The sequence below is a fragment of the Leuciscus leuciscus genome (assembly GCF_965113295.1).
Source record: "Leuciscus leuciscus genome assembly, chromosome: 22".
Classification (NCBI taxonomy): domain Eukaryota; kingdom Metazoa; phylum Chordata; class Actinopteri; order Cypriniformes; family Leuciscidae; genus Leuciscus; species Leuciscus leuciscus.
In genome coordinates this window covers 17,438,776-17,455,543 of record NC_138746.1, presented here as the reverse complement: position 1 = coordinate 17,455,543, position 16,768 = coordinate 17,438,776, and the positions used below count along the sequence as shown (strand labels likewise).

At 36.5% G+C, this 16,768-nt stretch overlaps 2 protein-coding genes across 2 annotated transcripts in view; one reads left to right on the top strand and one right to left on the bottom strand.

The window, feature by feature from the left end:
• Window positions 1–16,768, top strand: part of wdfy4 (WDFY family member 4) — a 50,098-nt gene that overhangs the window by 29,136 nt on the left and 4,194 nt on the right. Inside the window, exons 40-57 of the mRNA XM_082154076.1 lie at window positions 1,538–1,615; window positions 1,718–1,909; window positions 2,310–2,394; window positions 2,509–2,681; window positions 4,711–4,859; window positions 5,458–5,578; window positions 5,784–5,869; window positions 5,970–6,026; window positions 6,991–7,023; window positions 10,233–10,275; window positions 10,446–10,565; window positions 10,648–10,765; window positions 10,894–11,003; window positions 11,935–12,088; window positions 12,231–12,322; window positions 13,304–13,516; window positions 15,109–15,241; window positions 16,593–16,750. Coding sequence (XP_082010202.1) covers window positions 1,538–1,615; window positions 1,718–1,909; window positions 2,310–2,394; window positions 2,509–2,681; window positions 4,711–4,859; window positions 5,458–5,578; window positions 5,784–5,869; window positions 5,970–6,026; window positions 6,991–7,023; window positions 10,233–10,275; window positions 10,446–10,565; window positions 10,648–10,765; window positions 10,894–11,003; window positions 11,935–12,088; window positions 12,231–12,322; window positions 13,304–13,516; window positions 15,109–15,241; window positions 16,593–16,750 — 2,115 coding nt within the window. The remainder of the gene's footprint in view (window positions 1–1,537; window positions 1,616–1,717; window positions 1,910–2,309; window positions 2,395–2,508; window positions 2,682–4,710; window positions 4,860–5,457; window positions 5,579–5,783; window positions 5,870–5,969; window positions 6,027–6,990; window positions 7,024–10,232; window positions 10,276–10,445; window positions 10,566–10,647; window positions 10,766–10,893; window positions 11,004–11,934; window positions 12,089–12,230; window positions 12,323–13,303; window positions 13,517–15,108; window positions 15,242–16,592; window positions 16,751–16,768) is intronic.
• lrrc18a (leucine rich repeat containing 18a) lies at window positions 6,033–10,221 on the bottom strand. Its single transcript, XM_082154075.1, has 2 exons — window positions 9,202–10,221; window positions 6,033–7,793 (listed from the first exon to the last, which is right to left on the bottom strand). Exon 2 carries the CDS (start codon window positions 7,787–7,789, stop codon window positions 6,944–6,946), a length of 846 nt encoding a protein of 281 aa, XP_082010201.1. The 5' UTR covers window positions 7,790–7,793; window positions 9,202–10,221; the 3' UTR covers window positions 6,033–6,943.

Here is a 16,768-nt window from a genome sequence, read left to right as displayed (position 1 = left end):
TCATTTTAAAATGTATATTTGGTATACGCAGTTTAATCCAGTTGCCTGTACGCCAGAGAACTTACCCATACAGCACGGCGCAAGGCAAACTTTCCTCTGGATTCATTTCAGATATATGCTACAGACTAATTATATCTTCATAATGGAAAGATAATTAACATAGCTAATGATCAAGTTAAGTTTATTACACATTCACCAACAGCCTAAAATGAAGCTGACATTATTTTATGTTATCATCAAAGGTAGTCTTTTTCTGTGGAAAGTAATTAAAATGGAAATCAGTGTGATGTTAATTGCAGAGGGGATGCTGTTTAATGTGCCGCTCGTACAAGGCCAATAAGTTTGCTGTTTGGGTAAATGGAGTAATTAATGCTATATATTACTTATGATTCTCTAAATAAAAGAATATGATTAGGCGATGATTCAGTGTTTATCTGTCAACACAGGGCCGTAATTACTCCTGTGAACTCCTTTGTAACACTTCTTAATCCCGCTATCCATTTGGCACACACAAATGCACAATTTCCTATTTTTCTAGTTTTATAACTTGTCACTATATTTTATAACTTGTCTCCCAAATTGCATTTTTCCTCATTTTTTTTGTTGTTGGATTTTTCTCATTTAGCTATGGCATGCAAAGCAGCATTGAGTATGTTGGTGAAACAAGTGGACTGAGTTACTTTTTAAAATAGTTCAAACTATTTTATTGCTTTCCCAGTGAATTAATAACATGTTTGTTTTGACATGTTGTTTTCCTGTTAACGTGCCGAAATCCTTTTTGCACTCTGCCTATAAAAAAAAGTATACGCCACCTAGGCTAGGAAGTTTTCATGTTTTATTATTTTCCAATATTACCACAGATGATTTAATTTTCTGATTTTCACATAAAAATAACAGAAAACCATTCCTACAAATCAGACAAAATGTATTGTTTGCATAGCTAAAATACTCATCCATTTTAAGTACCAAAAAGCCAAATTAAGTAAATCAACAAAACATAAAATGATCCGAGATGATTTTTATTCATCTTAGTTTTATCTTGTGCCTTCTTAACTCATACTTATCACAGTTTGAGCTGCTGGATTCAGTGCTCCTCTTGTCTCTGAACTGCAGTCGGTGTGGCTATTGGGCGGCTCCGAGAGGACACCACTGTGATGATTGGTTTAATGAGCCTTTAAGTAAATCTGGATATGAGCAGGTCGGTGGTGAAGTACACAGGCTTCCTGAAGGGCTAATGCCTATCAGTATAATAAATCAGCAGGACACAGCGCATGGCGCAGGGCCAGCAGCCACCTCACACTGTGCTTATATTATACTTTAAGTTAATTAGAGCACACTGAGGACTATTGGAGACAGCTTTATTGTATGGTTAAATAGCCACTAGCTTGTTTTTCCCACATGAATGCAATTTGCGAAATGTTATTGTAACTGTGTGCAAACCTAATAGCTACAGAGGACCGTTTACATACATATAACTGTCCGCTTGTTGTAATGTACCTTCATGTGTGTGCCTGTTGTGTGTGTTTGTTTCCATTAGGGGTTTGTGGTGGACATGGAAGCACACTGGCAAACTTGTGAGACCATATTTGATAGCATGTTGAGGAGTCACGCACAGGTTGGAGGTTTTTTTTGTCTTTTTTTTACACGTATACCTACAGTATAATGCTGTGGCTCAGGAATCCAACATTTCATTCTTTTACTTTTATGTTTTGTGTAGATGACTCATAGTGAGAATGATCGTATGGCCGTTCAGTGGCTAAGAATAGAGGAAGACCTGCTCAGAGAGAGGGGTCTCTTCGGCCCTGGTCCAGGAGTCTTCCTCAAAAGAGGCTGGGTGCAGAACACCGCAGAAGGCCGCAACCGCACACGATCCCGAATTCGCAGAAAGCAGTTACGTCGATCCAAAAAGGTGAACTATTGCTGTCATGCCAAAGAATAATCATTTCTGACTAGAAAATCTTAATAGCATAACATTCTTAGCAGTGAATTAAAATGAAGATCAAATGCAGGTTTTATATTATTATTATTTTCTAATTATTATTATTTTTATTATTTTATAGTGTTTTTCCTACCACTGTTAAATAATCATCAAATGCAGGTTTTATTTTTGTATTATTTTAATTTATATAATAATAAAAATAAGTATTTTATTAGAATTTTTAGTACTATCACTGATGAATATTTACGCTTGGGGAATGATTTGTCTTCTGTATTAATTTCAGTTCTATACTGTTAAATAAATATTAGGATTTTTTAAATAAATATTTTTTTTATATTTATTGATTTATTTGTATATTTATTTTAAATAGATGCCAACACTGACTTCAGGCCTTATTCAGAAGAATTTCACTGAAGAAAGCAAAGGAGCTGCTGAAGTTGTTGAGGCTGATTCAGGTATCATATTTTTCATGTAATTTTTATGATTAATTGTATAACATGTTTTATATTGTACAGCAACAGCTGAATCTGCACATCTCTTTAAGTGCATATATTTAATGTGTGTCCCAGACCCCAGGATCCTGTGTGAGGCAGGCCGGGAGGTTGATGAGGAGCCTGGTTTAGATTGTGAGCATTTGACCTTTTTCCCTGTGCTGAACGACACCTCACTTCTGCCCGAGGACATGTCAGATCAGTGCATGGACACTCAGCTCATACTGAAGGAGCTGGAACCCACTGAAGAGGTGAGAATGATCATATATTCAACTGGAGACACATTCCTTTGGTATGAAAAAAACAAAACATTCCTGAGCTTAAGTGTGGACAGCTGTAGTGTGTGTGTTTTGAGCTTGACAGCGCTCTTCAGCATTAACAGGGCAGAGAGTGGCTGACAGAAGTATTAATAAGGAACAGTAGGGGGTGATGTCTCCTGTCTTGTATTCATTCAGTAGGTGGTGTGTCCTGCTGTGCTGCGTGCCAGCCGAATTGCCCTCTCCTTACTTATTAATATAGAAATGCAAAAGCTTGACGCGGCCTACGCATCAATTCCAGAGGCAATGTGATGACTGTAATTTACAGGCACCATGTCCTCAGAGGCTTAGCTTTTCATTATTACTCAAACAGGAAATAACTTCACAGATGCAATCTTACGAGTTGTTAATTATTGCTTTTATACAGAGCCGATGTGTGGCTGTTAAGTGCATATGCTGACACATTTAGCTGTGGTGCTCATGTGGGCAATGTAAGTTTGAATCTAGCTCATTTAATTTCCCAATCCTTGTCCTATACCCATCATTTCCTGTTCTCTCTTAACTATTCCTATCAATAGGTGCAAAACAAATGGTCGTTGTTGTTGTTGTTTAATAAATTCTGATTATCTCTATTATAATAATAATAATAATATTATATATTTTTTAATTTTGGTCTTTTTGGCACCTATTATAGGAATAGATAAGATAAGAGAGGAAATTAATAATATTCGACATTATTGCGTGTGGTTTGGTGATGGATAGAAAAAAATCTGATGGAATGGTTGAAAGCTTTACATTTGTTTATAAATATCAATATTGTTCCACCTTTTTTACTTTATAATACCATTTCTAAAGATAAATAAGAATTGTAGTCATTTAAAGTATTGTTTATACCTAAAGCTCATTCTAGATGTAACATTAGATGTGTCATTATGATTGCTTAGCCCAGTCTGAAACCAGTTTCATTCTCTCTCTCTCTCTCTCTCTCTCTCTCTCTCTCTCTCTCTCTCTCTCTCTCTCTCTCTCTCTCCATACATACATGCATACATACATACATACACACATATACATACACACATATACATATACATATACATGTGTATATGTGTGAATCTATGTGTGAGAGAATGTATGCGTGTGTGTGTATGTGCGAATGAATGTGTGAGTGTGTGCATATCAATTCTAATGTGAACTACCACGAACACTCTTAAAAACATTCTGTAGCAGGATGTAATAAGTTGTTGCTGTAAATCACCAAGACCAGACAGAATTAGGACCGACTCAGGTCAGGGCTGATTCTGTTTTAAAGCTCTGTCTGAAACCAAACCCCCACCAGGTGGACCATATATTTTAACAGGGCCTTAATCAATTAGTGTGTTGCTATTGTTGCTGTGTCATTGATTAATTCTGGTAATAAACAGTGGGGCCCTCTCTCTGCTCTGGTGAGGGGGCGCTTGCATGGAGAGGAGGCTCTGATTTGATTTGTATTAATTGTGGAGCGGCTGGCAGTACGGCTGGACCCCATATGTTTCGGGGACGCGGATCCCCGGAGCCCAGAGTCCCGGTGACTCAGGGCTGAGGCCAGGTGCAGCTGCTTGGTGTGAAATGAAGGGAGACAATACAATTAGCCGTGCATAATCGAGAGGTTTCGTGCGAACTCCGCCTGCGGAGGATTGGCCGTTTCACAAACACTCCAACCATTCAGCATCTTGCCTTTTTTTCCCTTTAATTTTTGTCTTTTCACCATGTTGTTTAGATAATGAAGTGGTAACAGTGATCAATCAAGGCCAGGGTGGCGCTTCTTTGACACCTTAGCCCCAGGGCACAATTCAAAAGGCAGGCTGCAGTGACACTTCGTACAACTGTTGAAAACTTGGCTTGACATCGTGTTTACTCATACATTGATTTCGGCAGCTTGTAAAACAAATTACAGCTTTATTTTAGACAGTTCAATGCACAATACGGATTCCTGTGTAAGCTACTTGATACACATGCTGTCTGCTGTAATGTGTCCATACTTCAGGTCAAAGCCAAACACTGCGTGGTGGTCGTCAGTGGTCACGTGGTGACTGAAGGAGTGCTGTTGTTTGGTAAAGCTGACCTCTACATATGTGAGGGCTTCACGTTGACCTCCACGGGAGATGTGTGCTGTAGAGTCCATCATCAGACCAAGTAAAGCAACTGTTTTATTTCAGCATATACATACATACATACATACACTACCATTCAAAAGTTTGGGGTTGGTAAGTAAAGTAAAAACGGTAATATTGTAAAATAATCAAACATAACCCTTTTCTATTATATAATCTAATTTATTTTTGTGTTGGCAAAACTGAATATTCAGCAGCCATTTCTCCAGTCTTCAGTGTCACATGATCTTTCTTAATCATTTTAATATGCTGATTTATTTATGCTGATCTATTTTAAAAATGGTTGTGCTGCTTAATACTTTTGTGGGAATCAGAATAAAATAAAATAAAATCAGTATTCTTTGAGTGTAAAGTTTAAAAGAACACAATTTATATAATAAATGTCTTTACTTTAACTTTTTATCAATTGAATGCATCCTTGCTGAATCAAAGTATTCATTTAAAAAAAGACTTTGAATGGTAAAAAAAGCTTTGTGTATATGATTATGTAATAATTCATTATTTTATTATTAAAGCATGATAAATGAGAAGGTTAACATTCATTTTACTGAGATAGAGAAGCTTTATTTATTTTTGTTAATAGATACAACAGTATCTTACATTTTCTGTACTTATTATAGTGTGAGAGACTCATATATTTGCAACATGATGAATAAAGAGAAAAACTCAGTGAGCCCGAGCTGCAAACGCTGGTTGTATGATGACATCAAAGAGGCCAATTTCATGCGCTTTCTGCTTGAGGTGAGATTCACAGAGTCCATAGTTATTTCTGTTGTTAAATATATTTATTTTAAAGCCCAAATCCTGTACCGTTGTTATTGAATTACATATATACAGTGGTTTGTCTCAGCATGCATGCCTGTGTTGTCCATTGCAGTTATTAGCCATTATGTTTTTGTTGTTTGTAAATGTTTTTTGGGTTTTCTTTTTCTCGATGATGCTTTAGGACAACGCTCTGGAAATATTCTTAAAGAACGGAACTTCTGTGTTCCTGGTATTCTTCAACAATGACCATATCAATGCATATAAGAGGTAAAGCGAGATAGTGCTTGTGTTTTAGGCAGGTACAGAACTGTGTGTGAGGTGACACAATAAATTGATTTTCTCTCTTTCTCTTTGTCCTGCTTTCCAGGCTATGCTCTGTGGTCTCCTCATTAAAGGGAAGGGGAGAGACTGTACTTAATGTGAGGTGAGTGTCAAAAGCATCTACCAGATCTTGCAGACAGCTGCCACTTCAGTTGGAGAGACTGTGATGCTTTTATATTGAAACAACAGAGTTTTGTGGTTTCAAAGTTTCCAGAAAAGACATTCTCATATGTGTGCGGTTAAATATTGACAGGAAGACTCTCAATCCCCTCAACAATATCCGGGCATTACACGGAAACTACAATTACTGCATCTTCAGCACTTGCTACCAATTAAAACAGCCTCAGTAACTTTTCGAAGTCATAAGCTGCCAATAGTCAAGGTTTTATCGTTTTTAATTGTCTGCAAGGGAGCCATAAGCTTTCTACCTATTTGTTATTTCAGATGTTGTTTTGTTTCAAATTATCATTCCTTAACTCACCGTTTCAATTTCTGCTCAATTTAGTTTTATTATGTTTAGTTCCCCTGACTTTTTGACATGATGAAGAGGGAACGGACTTAATATCAGTACCGTTTCCTCAAAGCCACAGTTTTTTTCTTACAGTGGGAAATGTACAGTAATTTGATGCATATTCTTTTTTTACGGAGACAGTAGATTACAGATCAAAGGACCCCTTGATGGATAGAGAGATATTGCATTTTTAAAACTGGCCTATAAAAACATTTCTACTAGTGACAATTCATGTATTTACATATTTAATTAATCATGAATGATGTACAAATTCATATATTGGTACATAACATTTTAATTCTATTTAATTTGACAATGAAACAGCTAGCTGAACCTTATAAACTTAGCGTCGTTCGAAGTTAAATTTGTCGTAGTTTAGTTTGACACACTTTTTTTTGTTTTCCACACAAATGATTTTGAGATCAAACCATAATTGGTGGACCCCCCTTGCAAAACCTGCAGTTTATTTAATAACATTTCAGGAGTAGATTCAAATGTTAAAACAGTCATTATGTAATAAGATTATTAATAAAAGACAATCTATTGGTGTCTCCAGCAGGTCTGTCATGTTCTCTTTGAAAACTTGGAGGTGAGGTAGTAGTCTTTTGCCGCCAATTTTCTTGAATACCTCGAGCTACCGAGTTTGGCGAGATCAGCCCTGAAAAATTAATCTTCCTTTGTGACCTATCAAGCAGCCTTTTCCTTCTGCTCCTCTCTTGACAAGGATTGCACAAATCTCCTTCTCTCAACAAATACAGACTTCCGGTCATCCTTACAGACTCAGAGTCTTTGCCGTCTTGCTGTGTGTAGGCCACAGGATTGCGTTTGGTGTTTAACTTGGTCAGGTTGGGCAGCAAGTGGATGTATTCAGGTACCTGTGTTAGCAAGTTATCAAAAAGTCCCAGCTCTGTCAGGTTTGTCAGGAAAGCCAAGGTGGGCGGGAGAGCGTTTAGACGATTCATTCCCAAGTTGAGAACCTGGAGGTTACTCAGATTTCCTATTTGAGGCGACAAGCCAGCAGAGTCAAGGTTGTTGTTACAGAGGTTGAGGTGGACTAGAGATCCCAGGAGTCCGATGCTTTCAGGCAGTTGTTCGATTTGGTTGCTGTGAAGGTCTAACCAACGCAGTCCAGTCAGCTGGCTAATGAATTCTGGGATTGTTTTCAATTGGTTCCGGCTCAGGTCAAGTTCCTCTATGTTTCTTAACTTTAGGAGGCATTTGGGAAAAGTGGCGATGCCTACGTTGCTCAGATCAAGTCGTAGTTTGCCATCTGGAGTTACTCTGAGAGCATTTTTAGCCATTTTCAATGTTATCTTCGTTCCTTTGGCTCCACTTGCTCTCTTCCCTTTAGCCATGGAGCTGTACAGACACAGATTAATGGTTAAACGCTTCTGAAGCATCAATTTGATTAAGTCTTAACTCAAGTCATGTAATTATTATCTCAGGACCTCGTAGCTTTAAACATGTATGACTTAATGACGGGACAGTTTAGTTGTTTGCATTGGGAAAGAGGTATCATGTATGCCCGCAGGCAGTATCGGGGGGCGAGGAGGTGTCGGGCCGTTTGGGGAATGAGAGGGGTGTAAATGTTTACAACCCCGATTCACTCACCCAACTCACCCTAAAGGGAAAATTTAGGATAATGTCATTCTCTAATTAAGGCTAATACCAGATAACAGTGGGTACGGCGAGCGCCCAAAAGATATTCTGGAAAAAGCTGTTTGTGTTCCATCTGATTGATCCAGGGCGGCGCTAGCAGTCCGTGTGACTGTGTGAAGAGAGTCAAATCAGTACTTTGATAAATGACACTGGTAAGAGATTTAAACTCGCTCCCTTCATATCTTCCCATTAAAAAGGAGGAGTGTCTGCATTGTAAGCCCTTTGGCGACTCATTAATCACATTGGTAGATGGGCTAATACGGTTCATCCTGTTTCTATTAGACCTTTTGTTTTTGAATCCATTGCATCCGAGAGGTGCAATTACAGAGAGCTGACCATCGGCGTGATCCATCTTCATGTTGTTTGTGATTCGCTGATTCTGAACCCTCCAAACGGAGAGAAAATTGGATGGTGTTGCTGTTTTCGTGACATATGGAATATAATAGATGCCACAACTACATGGTTTAAGACCAGATATAATTTGTAACCAAAATATAGGCTACTTTATAATTGATGAAAATGCTTTTGAAAACCTCTTTAACAATTGTTTAGTAAGTCTTTTAGAGTATTCAAAATTCTACCAAATCAACATTAATATATTTTTTTTATTGTTTTGAATGTTGTACCAATGATATAACATACTAACTTAAAACCGATAAGAGTGAGTACAGTCAGACACTTTCTCATTTGTAATTTTTGTTGTTTTAAACTACTGTATGATCCAAATTGTTAATATGAAATGACTATTTTTTATAATAGAAAAAATACATAAACACTGTGATCGAATTAAGCTTCAGTGTCTAACTTTGCTAGTTGTGCCACTATTGTACCTAGTAACAGTCAGTGGGCACATTTTGTAAGCATATTTTTATAGGTTTATCATTAACCATAACATGTTTTGTCATTTGTGAGACTTTAAAAAACAAATTCTCTGTGCATAAACAAGCTTCACATGAACTTCAGAGAGTCTAAAAGGATTAAAGGTAAAAGGGTAACGCAAAAGTGTGTAAAAAACGTAATTTTTGTCTCAATCAGCTATTGTTACCCAGGATTCATTTCATCCCCTTTCTGGTGTGAAGGAAGACTTAAATAAGTTTTTCTTACTCACGGTTTTTAAATGAGGTCCACAACTGAATTGCTTGAGAATCAGGGGAGGATCTTCAGACTGTAGTCCAAAAAGAAGCTTTGTCCTGTTTAACTTTTGTTACCAAGCAACACTTGCGTGGGGTGCCAAGAGTTTTATTGTCCTGTGACCAGAGCGCACACAAAAGAAAGGGCGAGAAAGAAGTGATGTGTGTATGTGTACACTCCCTCAGATTACTTTTCCAGAATGTTCTTTGAAGTCCGGGACGTTAATAGTTTCACCCATTAGCCACTATTGAACTGTATTTTCTTTCTTTCTTTCTTTCTTTCTTTCTTTCTTTCTTTCTTTCTTTCTTTCTTTCTTTCTTTCTTTCTTTCTTTCTTTCTTTCTTTCTTTCTTTCTTTCTTTCTTTCTTTCTTTCTTTCTTTCTTTCTTTCTTTCTTTCTTTCTTTCTTTCACATATGGGAATAAATGGTGATAAATGCAAACCAGTTTTAATAGTCGTGGTGTCCGATCATCAGCATGCATGCATGTCAAAACAGCTTTGATTTTGCATGTTTGGGTTGCTTGTTGTAAGAGCCACACTTCGTAATCTTGTAATTCAGTAATATGTGTGAAGGGGTAGCCAAACTATCAAGGTAATATGTTACTGTGTGTTTACAGTCATTTTCAAAAACCTATAGATGGCACTATTTACTCCTTTAAAGGAGGGAACGACATGACTGAAAAAAATCTCAACCCTTATTTCCACAAGAATGTTTCTATTGCCCCTTGTCTGATGAAAGATGTACCTCGGTTTAAAACCATAAGCTCTTTCTATTCCTTAACCTGTTGCTATGCAACTATAGTAGACTTGGTTCAGATGACTAGTTCTAAATCCACCTCATTCAAGGCACTGTTAAGAATTAAAAGAAAACAGCTCTGTTTGCATTACATGTCAGGTGTCATCGCAATAGGTCAAATACATTTTTTTTCTTTTGTTTTTTCTTCATTCTTCACAATAGAATATTTGAATAATATTTGTCTTTAAATACTTCTTTGCTGTGTTCGTACAGAAGGACGGCAGCAGTTGAGAAGATGGCCCTAATTAAATGGCAGGTTGGAGTCTTCAGTTACTTTTACCATTATTAACCATTATCAATTGTGAAATACATCCTGCATCCTGCAAATTGATTGAATGCAGTAATAGAAACATAAGCTCTCTGCAAATGTGATTTTACAAATTTGTTTTGTTTTATTTTCTTCTGTTTTGAACTGTTACTATTTAGAGGGGAGAAATAAGTAACTTTGAATACCTTATGCATCTAAACACGTTTGCTGGACGGACATACAACGACTTGATGCAATATCCTGTTTTTCCGTGGATCATTGCTGATTATGAATCAGAGGTAAAGTTAACATGCATGCAAACTTGAAACTTTTGAATTTCAAGGACTTGATGCTGAAAATTCTTGTTTGTTTGACGATTAGACTCTGGATCTGTCCTGTCCTGCTACATTCAGAGATCTGTCCAAACCAATGGGAGCTCAAACTGAGAAGAGAAAAGCGAAGTTCATTCAGAGATTCCTTGAAGTGGAAAATAATGATGGTAAAGAATATTTTTTATATGCAACTATTCTGTAACTGAGACCTTCAGGGAAAAAAAGCATTTGGGGCTGCAGGACTGGATTAAATGATCAAATAAATGCTTTTATGTTATGAATATCATGATTACAGGTGATCTGTCGGCTCAGTGTCATTACTGCACACACTATTCCTCAGCCATCATAGTGGCCTCATACCTGGTGAGGATGGAGCCTTTCTCCCAGACCTTCATCCAGCTGCAGGTAAACTTCACACCTGTGTGACCAGACTCAAATACATCACACTACTGTTGTTACAGGGCACACTACTGTTGTTACAGGGCACACAGTGCTACAGAAACGGAAATACATAATATGTGTTGGCCTCTTCTTTATCAAATGAAGGACAAAACATGTCTGCATGACAGAACTTCTCCTATAAAATTCAATTTTTCTAAATTAAAGTTACTTGATGAAACAAGCTTTATTGTTTTTGGGCTTGGGTGCGCTTTTTCTTTTTTTTCTTTCCAAAACTGAATTAGGGTATGATTTTAATATGTATGCAAATAAATAAATTCTTTTGCATCACTTGCTTGCAAAACCGCATTTAGATTTTAAAGAATATCTCATTTATACACATGGAACCAATTGATTAAAATAAAATGTCATGCATATTTGATAGCCGGTGTAATGTAATGCAAACATTAAGATAACACTTTGCAATGATATTTGCTTAACTTGAGCAGCTTTCCTCCGTACAGTAATATTCATAATCATATTTGTGCCACTAACAGTATATTACTTTCATTCAATTAGGGCATTTGCTTTTCCTGCAAATTACATAACTTCTCCAGAGATTTTCATCAGGACATATAACCTCCCTTGAAAAATAAAAAGCCTGAATCAATTGCTTGAAAATGTCTCGAATCTAAGCAGTTGTTCCTTGACTGTGATTCATAAACACACATGGGGCCGTTTTAGTGTTCTCGACTAGCTGGCGGTGGAGCTCCCAGCCTTATGCATTAAACAAACACATATGATGTCATGTCTTTTTTCATCCTTAATAATTTCCCTTGCTCTGAATCCTTTTCATTGTGCCACTTTGGTTTCAAATAACATTAGAAAAGTGCTCCCTTCCTAGAGTTTCAAATTTAGTTTACTTTTTTTTTAAAAACACTTTTTTTTTTTTTTGCAGGGCGGAGCGTTTGACGTCCCAGAGCGGATGTTCCACAGCATTCAGAACGAGTGGGAATCTGCATCTAAGGACAATATGAGTGATGTCAGGGAGCTCATTCCAGAATTTTTCTACCTCCCAGACTTTCTTGTCAACTCAAACCAATTTGACTTCGGTAAGATATCAGTATTAGCTCAACAATCGAATGGAAATGCAGTTTTTTTTCTCTATGATTTGAGTCAAAGAGGCTTTTTTAATATCTTTTATTTTGAATTACCTGTTTCATAAGTCTGTAAATGTGTGTATTGATAATATAGGTTGCATGCAGGACGGGACGTTTTTAGATGATGTGGTTTTGCCACCATGGGCCAAAGGAGACCCACAGGAGTTCATCAGAGTACACAGAGAGGTCAGTTTCTCTGGTTAAGGCCGTCTTAAAAAAGGGCCTGTTTTGTAGACCACAAGCATCATAATATCTATTTCTAGTTTAAAGGCTGCTATACTTAGGCTATACATAAGGCAAGTATGTCAGTGCAATCAGAGCACATACCAAGTTTCATGAAAACAAGCATGGGGTTAAATGGTATCAGTGTCACTGCACCATTCATATCCAGCTAAACTTGGCAATAGTTCAATCATTTTTGTAGCTGCTTTATTTTTTGCCTTTCCTGAGATAATAAGCACTTGTTGAGTTCATCAAGGAACCCCCATTACTCTGTTTAGCGCCATTGTAATTAGAAGATAACAGGCCCAATTCAGCGCAAGTACAATATCTGCACTCTCCTATAACTCCATTACAGAAGCCTGCTGGTTATTGGAATGAATGCTTTCTTTCTCACTACGTTATGCCTGCAGGCATATAAGGGCCAGGCTTTATCAGTTCCCAATCTACAGAGCAATATTTGTATCATTTCCAGATAGTATAAAATGAGCTATTCTGTCCGCTCGCCTTCCTTCATATGCAAATGAAGGGCAATATAGGGATCTTCCACAATTTAGTGCTTGTGACTTAGAGCTGCTTTGATTATACTTGTTATTTTAAGTGATTTTTTTTGTTTTTGTGCTTTTGTGTATATGTTTATGTTATGTTTGGGCTCTTTAACCAATTCTAAAATAAGTTATTTTTCCAATATTTTTCCAAATATAAGTATTAACATGGAATAGGAATACAAACTTTTGGAATATAATTTTTAGATCAGATTGTTCGAACTGTAATCAGTCGCCCGGATGGAATAATATCTTTTTAAAATGCATTATTGTGCAATCTCTTTGACCTGAAATGTGTAAGCTTTTCTGCCTGCACTGCTACAGAAATAAAGGTTACGGCATCACTGATAGTGTTTTAGACCCATCCAGATCTGCTGACTGACCGAGTTTGCACTCTCTGCAGGCTCTTGAGAGCGATTACGTGAGTGCACGCCTGCATCTTTGGATTGATCTGATCTTCGGCTACAGACAGCAGGGTTCGCCTGCAGTAGAGGCCGTCAACACCTTTCACCCGTACTTCTACACTGACAAACACGATAGAGCGAGCATGAAGGATCCTGTCGTGAAAAGTACTATCCTTGGGTATATCAACAACTTTGGCCAAATGCCAAAACAGGTACGCCAGTTGATTAGTTTAAAGAAAATAACCTCTATTCCTCTCATTTTTATTTTGATTGTAAATACAGAATGTCATTTTGAAGCACTTTTCACAGCAATATATACTAGAGATGCATCGATATTATATTTCTGGCCAATAGTGAAAAGCCCATAATTTTTTCATGTTATGGCTGATAACCGGTAAATCTTAGAATTCTGTTTTGACTAAATACATTTAAAATAAAACAAAAATTTTAATTTAAAATTGTTTTTATTTAACTGGTATAAGTGAATTTAGGCATCACAACATTATAATCAGGGCTTAACATTAACACTCGCCGACCTGCCAAATGCGGGTGGCTTTCAGCAGTGGCGTGTAATACATACATTTTTCAATTGTAGTCTTTTAAAAAGGCATTGAAATAAGTGCAATGTAGTGTTATAGTATAGATTTTTCGATATATATCGGTACTAAAATATCTGAAATGCTTTCAATACTAATTTTCCGCAGAATAGATACACGCTACTAGCTGCGCTTTCTCGATCTCTCATCTTTCCTACAGCGAGTTGACACAAACCTGCCTCCCCTCACTCGTTTCACTCTGGATGAATATTGTTGTTGTTACAGGGCTTTAACTCACTCCCGCAGATTTTATGCTCACACCCAAAGTGTGTGCACATAAAGCCACCTCTCAGTACTAAATGTAGCTATTTTTCACTGTTTATTGCGCTTAAACGGTCAAATACACAAAAAATAACGTCAAAATTCCGTTCTTGACGAATAATCACGTAAACTCAGTTGTTATTTATTAAGTGAACATAAACAGTTAAGAAAGAAAACGCATGTGTAACAGTAAAATGGATCCATGCGTCAGGTCTTAAAGTGACAGCAGCCTAATATACCTGCTCCCAAATTATGAGATAATATTGAAAATATTTAAATGGCAGTTTTTCCGTCAAAATTGTGGCCAGTGACAATGCTGAGTGCACTAGTTACTTTGGAAAAACAAAAAGTTAATGTCAAGCCCTGATTATAATGTACAGTATGAAATAGATATTCATTTTGAGATTTGCTAAATATCACATTTAACAGTGTTATTAAATTATTACTGTTTTTAAAAATGAACTAATTGAGCATTAGATGACACCAAAGGTAATCTAAAGTATGGGAAATGCACAATTAAATATCCAATATCGACAGATAAAAGAAAATCTCCAATAAAGGCCAATAACCAATACAGTTCCAAAAGATTATGCCTAATATGTGCTAAAATAGCAAAAAACAATTCCAACAGTTTAACCCTTCTGCTGTGTTGAAAAATATAGAAAAATGAGCAGTCTATTTTTAGCAGTCTATCATCAAATATAGGATTCAGTCTTTTTAAATCTTCTAACTTGTTTTCTTTTAATTAGAACAGGTTTTGTATTTATTGTTGGAACTAATTAATCGCAGGCCTCATTGATCTGAGCTTGCACTGTGTGACTAAAAATCAGTTCAAGGCAAAGACATTAACTAGCATTTTTGAGGAAAAGAAAATTTTTCTTTAATGAGATGATTTATTGTGGTACTGCATGTTAAATGCCATACTGAAAGAAGTTTTATGCTTGCAGCTCTTCACAAAACCACACCCTAGCCGCACATCTTACAAGGGTCCTGCTGCGAAAGAGCCATCGGTATCCAGTCAGATAACCCCCTTTTTCTATAAACTGGACAAGCTCAAGCCCTCCACCCAGGCAATAAAAGGTACACTGCCTGCTTAAAATGAACATTCTCAGCTCTGTGGTCGAGACCCCCCATTTAATCATTCATAGTCACCTTGTTATTTTATTCCATTCCTCAATTATTTTTTACAAGATGGGGCCACGTCTACAGGGAGCAATAGGAGCCGCGAGGCAGAAGATGCTGGCTAGACTTTTCACAGGCTAATTTTCTCAGTCTTAGCTCAGCTCGGCTCCATTCAGCTCCTGCTATTTGTTAGGCCGCTTTTGATGATACAGCCACTGAGGCTTATTTAATCATCTGAATATCCCAATAGGATCTCTCTTAGAAAATTAGATGATTCTCTTTCGCTGTGTTTCCATCTCTCTCGCTCTATTGTCTCTCACTCAATATCTTGTTCTCATATCAGGCGTTACTTTATCATACTGATCAGTAAATCCAACAAGGAAAGATTTAAAGGGCATCTTGAGACAGATTTGCAATCGTCTCATGCTTCATTATGGTTTCTGTTACTGTTCTACTGTCAGTGAGCGAGGAGATTGACTGTCCTTGGATACAGTATGTAGGTCATTTGAAAGTAGAATACTCATTCCTCTTGACTACATTTTTTTTTTTTTTTTTTTTTTTTTACCTGAGACATCGTTCCAAATTAAATAAAAGTCCCAAATGCCTGATAAAAAAATTCTAGATAGATTGATTCAATAACAGTCTAAAAAGGTGGCTGACAAAAAACATGGTCATTTCAACATACAAGATTTTTGTGTAAATATTGCATCTATATAATGAGTTCCAAAAAGTCTTAAAACCACTTACACACCACTTTTATTAATTAATAACAAGCATTTATTGTAATAGCAAGTTTTCCAATATTTTTAGTCTTCATTTAGTGTTTTGATTTTATTTAAATAGTTTTCATGACATTATTATTTTTAACAATAGTTTTGTGACAAATTAAAGTACAAATAAAATGAACTCATGTATTATAATTAATACTTTTTATATATATATATATATATATATATATATATATATATATATATATATATATATATACACACACTCCCTTTCAAAGGTTTGGCATCAGTAATAAAAAAATAAAATAATAATTAATAGTTTTATTCAGCAAGTCTGCATTAATTTGATCAAAAATGCCAGTAAAAAAAGTTACAATTCTATTCCAAATAAATGCTGTTCTTTTGAACTTTCTATTCATAAAAGAATACAACATTGACAATAATAAGAAATGTTTCTTGAGCACCAAATCAGCATATTAGAATGATTTCTGAAGGATCATGTGACACTGAAGACTATATATATATAAAACATTTTGCAGTATGTTGATGAAGCTGATATTTCCTGTTGTTTCTCTTCATAGAGCTCTCGCTGGGGCCTGTTGGTCAAATAGTGTGTAGAGAGAAGGATGTATTGGTCGTGGAAAAAAACAAACTTCTCATCCCTCCACATTGGAACACATACTTCTGCTGGGGATCTTGTGACCAGACCTGCTCTTTTGGGAGCTACACAGCCGAAAAGGTTTGCTTTTATAGTTTC